General features: G+C 32.5%; 1 protein-coding gene across 1 annotated transcript; it reads left to right on the top strand.

Moving 5' to 3' along the window:
- Window positions 1-4,735: 4,735 nt before the first annotated feature.
- On the top strand, window positions 4,736-6,642 carry LOC113363225 (general transcription factor II-I repeat domain-containing protein 2-like; the record flags this gene model as incomplete). The annotated part of the gene is made up of 3 exons (XM_026605712.1): window positions 4,736-4,871; window positions 5,979-6,134; window positions 6,218-6,642. Coding segments are annotated over exons 1-3 (717 nt in total), but the record flags the coding sequence as incomplete, so codon positions are not given.
- Between the last annotated feature and the right edge of the window lie 452 nt (window positions 6,643-7,094).

Below are 7,094 nucleotides of genomic sequence, written 5' to 3'. Positions count from 1 at the left end.
AAGACAAAACTCAATTTAATAAATTATGCCGATTGCTCAAAGCAAAATTAAAACTAGCCACTTCCGAAAATTTTGAAATATATATTTTAAGCCTGTCTAAAACGGACAATACTATCTAGCAGCGAATTCGGAATATTAAAAAACCAAAAATTCCAGCACCACCAATTAGAGAAGATATAAATAAACCTTGGCAATAAGTGATCTCGAAAAGGCACTGCTTTTTGCCAAACATTTAACCTCAGTATTTCTGCCTTTCGACAATTCTATGGATACTGAAATAGCGAAAGAATACATAAATCAATAGAAATGGTGGAAGCTAAAACCCCTGTTAAACCGAAGGAAGTCAGCTATGAAATAAATAATCTAAAAGCAAAAATATCTTCGGGCTATGATTTAATAGGTGGCAAAATCATTAAAGAAATTCCAAGGAAAACAATTATTGCAATTACATATATATTCAACGCTATACTCAGGATTGGTTACTGGCCAAACCACTTTAAGAATGCATAAATTATAATGATACTCAAACCATGTAAAAATCCAACGGATGTTTCGTCATACAGACCTATCAGCTTGCTTCCTATAATTTCCAAATTTTTTTTTATTAACTCTTTTATTTACAACTGTCCAGTAAAGGACATTTAGTAAATTTAATGAATTTACAATAGTCCGCCGAGAAGGGACATTGTCATGTTGGAAAAAACAACTCAGTAGTTGTTTTTCCTTTCTATATAAAATTCACAATATTTTATTATTGAATAATTACTTATCAATAATGATTAAGTTATTTCTATTTTTTTTTTCTCAAAAGGGTTGATGGCTTAGATCCAATGGCGCTTTTCTTTTCAATCTTCTTCGATAGTTCTCTGTTATCATTGAGTTTGCTAATGTATTTGGGTGATTGATTAGCTTGTTTCTATACTTCTGCGCTGTTTTTGTTATTACTTCATTAATGGTAGGTGTATTCGTATCGGCATGAATCAACCAGTTGGGAATATATTTTGGAGCTCCTAAGGCAATTTTCAAAAATTTATTTTGAAATTTCGGTATAATTTCTATATTAGTCTTATGAGCACTGCCCCACAATTGCCCCAAAATACTGGAAAAAATAATATATAATAAAATTAAATATGATTTGCCGATAGACAATTGGATGCCGCCACATTAGTTCGGGTTCAGACATAAACACTCAACGACTTAACAAATCCATAGAATTGTTGAAAATATTAATAAAACATTTGAACAAAAGGAATATTGCAGTGTCATTTTCTTGGACGTTCGTCAGGCCTTTGATAAGGTATGGCATCCTGGGTTGTTATATAAAATCATATTTAGAAAACAGATCATTCCAGATTAGAGTGAACGTTGAACAGATTTCTGTAAAATAGGGTCAGGTGTCCCGCAGGGTAGCATCCTGGGACCATTATTATATGTATTATTCACAATAGATATACCAATACCTCCTAACTCTATTATAGCTACATTTGCAGACGACACTGCTATCTTATTCAGAAATAAAAATCCTCTATTAGCATCTCAACTGACTCAAAATTATATCTACATATTAGAGAAATGGCTAAACAAATGGTACATACGGATTAACGAATCAAAATCTGCGCACATAACATTCACGTTGTGTCAAAAAAATTGTCCTTCTGTATATTTAAACAACATCATGATCCGACAAGTACAAGTAGTAAAATATCTGGGACTCCATCTAGAGTCTAGACAGAAGACTCACGTGGAAAGAACATATAAAAAAGAAAAAGGAACAAATTCTACTAAAATGAAGGGGATGAATTGGTTACTTAGCAGACAGTCCAAACTATCCGTCGAAAACAAACTACTGCTATACAAGGCCATCATTAAGCCAATATGGACCTATGGTCTAGAGCTGTGGTGATGCGCCTTTAAATCTAATCTGGAAATTGTGCAGAGAACACAAACTAAAATCTTAAGAGCCATCCTCAACTCACCCTGGTATGTCACTAATCAAAATTGTCTATGGCGACCTAAAAATGCTGACTGTGCACGAAACATATAAAGGAATTATCATCAAAATACCGTAACAGATTGGAGATGCACCCAAATGAATCGATAAAGGATTTACTGCGCCCTCAACAAAACTCAAGATTGAAGAGAAAGTGGACTTTACATAGTATTTAAGTACAATCATTAGTTATATATATATATATATATATATATATATATATATATAAATATATTAAGTAACATAATGTAATATAGATCTGTGGATCCTATCTTATTTTAACACCCACATAGTTCGCAGTTTAGCTTATAGAAAAATTGTAGTTTTCTGATTGCTAAATAAATCTATTACAAAAAAAAAAATCTTCCTCGATCATTAACTGAATTGGCCAAAACGTACTACTAGAGCTTTAGTTTTATTCAATTTTTATTTAATTTTTTTTAATTAAACCGCTTCCCATAGGACTCTTATATTTAAAGGTGTTCGGTTTGTCCATCAACTCTACAACTATGCGAAGTTTCATCAAAATCCCAAAAGAGTAAAAAACCTGATGGTTACCTTGTAAGGGAGCTTGCCATTTTGAATACCAAAATGGACCAATTACTTCACAATTCAAGTTGTTCTACATTGACATCTAATCAACATGGTAATGTTTTCGATTCCTTATTTCCGCTTGGTGCCGAAGACGATATTACATGCTGTGAAGAATTAAAAAAAAAATGAATCATATGTCGCAGAATTGGTAAACTATAATTGCATCTTGAGAGATATTGAAATAGAATAATTTGGTAGTAATTATGTTTTAATGTTTTGTTTTTAGAAAAGCTATGTTAGAAAAATTGGTGAAATAACTTCTGCAGAAAATATGTATGTTCATGGTATGTTCCTGGTATGGCCGAAAAAGTAATATGCCAGTAAACAAACTGAAAACAATGAAAGTTTTTAAAGGTAATTTAGCTATAATTTATTTCAATTAATGTTTCTAATCCCTGTTCGGTTTTATTTTAGACAATAATTAACAACACTCCTGGATTTACTAAAGCTAATTTTGTTCAAATAGCTGTAGAATGGTTTCGCTTTGGGAAACAAAGACTGCAAAGAGAGCAAAACAGGAGAGCCATAATAATATCTTAATTTATATAAATTTAGTGTCACAGGCGTTGTCCTCGATGAACGCCTGAACCGATTTAAAATTTGCTTTGCTCACCATGTGCACATAGATCCCATTTAGGACATAGGGTATATTAAAAATCTCAATAAATAGCCGAAATTTTATATTATTTAATTAAAAAATATTTTGACATTTTACCATAGTTTGAATTCTGTCGAGAGTCTACAACTCTAGACCAAAGACAATACAGCAAGGAATGCAACGAATGAATAACGATTCCATGCGTTTCTATGAGATATAGTGACGGTTGGTACTTGGTAACACTGCATCATTATTGGTGTTTATTAATGGAAGCGTTTATAAAATCAAATTTGCTTGAAGATCATTCTGCTTATTGAAAGAAAAGTTTTAGCAGAGAATATTACGATTCATGGTATATATGTTCATATATTGAACAGCGTCATTTTATTACACGATACAAATCAGGCATTATAACAAAATTCATCATTGTCCTAACAGCAACTAACTCTAATAATAACTAAATCTAATAAAGCACAGTGGTAAAATTCTTCAAATGACTACTATGGATGATTAACGTGCAGTTGATTCTGATTATTATTAATTAAGGTAATTGTATTGATGGTGCACTATTGAGTCTATTGAAAAATAACCATGTAAGTATTAAACCATAGAAGTGTTTGATAGTAAATTCATCAAGCAGAAAACTACAATGAATAAAATGTGTTAATATTACAGCCTGCAACAGATTGTGTTAATATCAAAGCCCAAGATTATCGAAGGCATCAAACATGCCCCAATATTTTCAGGCAATGAACTTAAGAAATAAAACAGAAGCCATGTACCGCAAGAAAGTTTTAAATGAGAAGTATGATTGGCATTTGCGATGACTATCACCAAGGCTCAGGGGCAAACAATGCCCGTTTTCGGACTTGAATTAGAAAATCAATGTTTTTTACACAGGTAATTATAAGTTGACCAAAGAGGATTTGGTCAAAAATATTGTTCATCAATTAGTTTTAATCTAGATTTATAAAAGCATATATCATTCAGTAAAAATAAAGGTGGTGACGCTACTATGACTATTACATGAGTCGATAATAATAAAGTCGCCATCTCGGGGTCGCAATATGTCAACCGATTTATTCCATTCTAATCCAGTCTTTTCCTTCCAAAACTTTGACCTAGACTTCCGACATGTGTTCAGTCTATTCTAGTTGATTCCTAGTTCTGTTTCGTTCTAGTGCGTTTCCAGTTCCGTATTCAATTCGTATTCAGTTTGCTTTCTTCTTTGGTTTAATTTAGAAGCTTTATTGTGTTAAGTTTCCTTTTATCATTTAAAGTGAGGTCATTTTTTAGTTTCTCATTATAAGAAAACAGAACGTTTTTTAGTTTCAAATACAGTCCATATACAGTCCAAGAATACCAGCCATCCGTGTGGTCTGCTAATCGAATCAAGGCCACACCATTCGAGCCGGATCTCAATTAAGATTGAGAGTTTCTATAAGTTGCCGATTCAGAATCTAAGTACTAATTTAAAAGTATATATATATTTTCATTTACCGGATAACGACGTAAGATTATTATATTTCCAAGTTTCTTATATAATCATAAACATGCCGCCCAAGAGTGTATCTGCCAGTGCTGAAGTCGCACGACTAATTTCAAAACGAGAAATGTATTTTTCGATTATACAGAAGACGTATGACTTGAGCAGAGATGTGGAAGATGCGTCAAGCAAGCAACAATTCTGTACGAACCTGGTAATGTTAGATAACATTCGAGATCAATTCATAAAACTTACCGACCATATTAATAAATTAAACGCGTTGGAAAATCCCAGTTTCGTACCGGATTATGCTGCCCTTCTATCCGTGGAACAATTATACGCGGAGATAAAATATATTGAAAAAACTATTTCTGCTGTAAATAATATTCCTCTTTTATAAAAAGTGAAGATTCCCCATCTAAATTTATTTCAAAATGCCGTCTACCAACAATTGAAATACCCAAATTTGCGGGTGATTTAAAAAAATGGCCGCTGTTTTACGAAACATTTAAAACACTTATACACGAGAATCCCGAAATTGATATGATATCCAAATTTCATTATTTAATGGGCGTATTAGAAGACCCAGTAATGAAAATTTTATATATCTATAGTCAGTGGTTACAAAATATTCCGTAATGATACGTTTCAAATATGCGCCAACGCATTTGTGAACGGCGTAACTAGCGGTTTCTAACATATAGTAAATTATTGTTCTATGATGGAGTTGGCAACACTTGATCCGGATCTCTGGACACGTCCGTTCAGAACACATGGTCTTTTCCATTTATAGTTTTGTACGATATATTGGTGCACGTAATAAGATAAAGTTTGCTTTATTATTAATTATTATTTGATTAATATAACTCATTTATTCTCCCTGGTAAGTTAGCGTTAACATTAATATTTTCAAGTGTTTTATTATATTTTATTAACAAATGTGTACTTATTCCAGTGTAATGTGTGTAGTTTTATTATTTTTTGTTAACAAACGCGTATTTATTTCAGCGCTTTGTATTCAGTATGTCTGTTTCAAAACCAAGTGGTAGTAAAATTAAACGAAAGATCGGTGACGAACATAGAATGTTCCAATCAAAATGGAAATTGGAATATTTTTGCTGTGAAATAAATGATAAAATAATGTGTTTGGTATGTAACAATACTATTAATGTACCAAAGTTATATAATATTAAACGCCATTACAAGCAACACCAGTTAAAATAGGAAAATTATGAAGGTATAATTAGAGAAGAAAAGTTAAAAAAACTCAAGTCAGAGATGAAAAAACAACAGTTAATTTTGTATTAAAGTATTCCATGAAAGTGAAGCGGCGGTAAATGCAAGCTACGCCTTGTCCGAGATGATAGCTAGACACTTGAACCCTTTTAATGACGGTGATTTCATCAAGGAATGCTTAATTAAAGCTGCAGAAATTGTTTGTCCGGGCAATGTGACGGCATTTGAAAGTATTTCATCGCCTCGGAACACAGTTGCAGAACAAATTACTGACTTAGCCGCAATGATCAATTCAATCAATTGATCACTCAAGATCAAATAAAAAATAGATCACTTACTTTCGAAAGCTTTCCTATTGCCTGTGACGGGACCACGGATATCAGTGGCACGGCTCAGCTAGCAGTGTTTCTTCGTGCATGTGACAGCACTTTTAACATATTTGATGAATTGCTAGAACTAATTCCGATGGCTGGTACTACCACAGGACAAGATATATTTACTTGCGTTTTTGATATGTTCCAGAAATTTAATCTACCTTCAGAAAAATTACTTTCTGTAGCTACAGACGGCGCTCCATCAATGGCAGGGAAAAACAAAGGATTCGTAGCGTTACTTAAACAGAAACTTAATGGAGTTAACGGTTCAAATTTTTATCATACCCATTGCATCTTATATCAAGAAGTACTGTGCTCGAAGATAATAAACATGGAGAATGTTCTATCATACATGAAGAAAATTGTAAATTTTATAGATCTCGGGATTAAATCAGCGTCAATTACAGTTTTTTAAGCGATTTTGATAGTAACTATACGGTTATTATTGCTCCAAAGTTCTAGAATAATTCTGGGGTTTGAAAGGAAAAATATGCAAGTTCATAGAAATAAAAAAATCTAGACACAAGTTTGTTTTTTGATCCAGTATGGATATGAGATTTATCATTCTTGGTTGATATAACTAAACACCTATGTGACCTAAATTTATCATTGCAGGGAAAAGGCAATCTTATAACAAACATTGTTCGACATAATTTAAGCTTTTAAACGCAAACTTGCCCTTTGGGAAAAAAACAGCTCAAGAGTGAAAATTGACACACTTTCCGATGCGCAGCTTAAATAAATCAAGCTTGGATGTTACTTCTTCATATAAAAACTATGCAGAAAACATTGCTAATTTAAAACGGAACTAAAATC

The sequence above is a fragment of the Ctenocephalides felis genome, unplaced genomic scaffold (assembly GCF_003426905.1).
Source record: "Ctenocephalides felis isolate EL2017-DRISC unplaced genomic scaffold, ASM342690v1 CF-g0.4_SCAFFOLD_00284, whole genome shotgun sequence".
Taxonomy (NCBI): Eukaryota; Metazoa; Arthropoda; class Insecta; order Siphonaptera; family Pulicidae; genus Ctenocephalides; species Ctenocephalides felis.
Note: the sequence above shows the minus strand (reverse complement) of the source record. Positions and strands in the feature narration are given on the sequence as shown.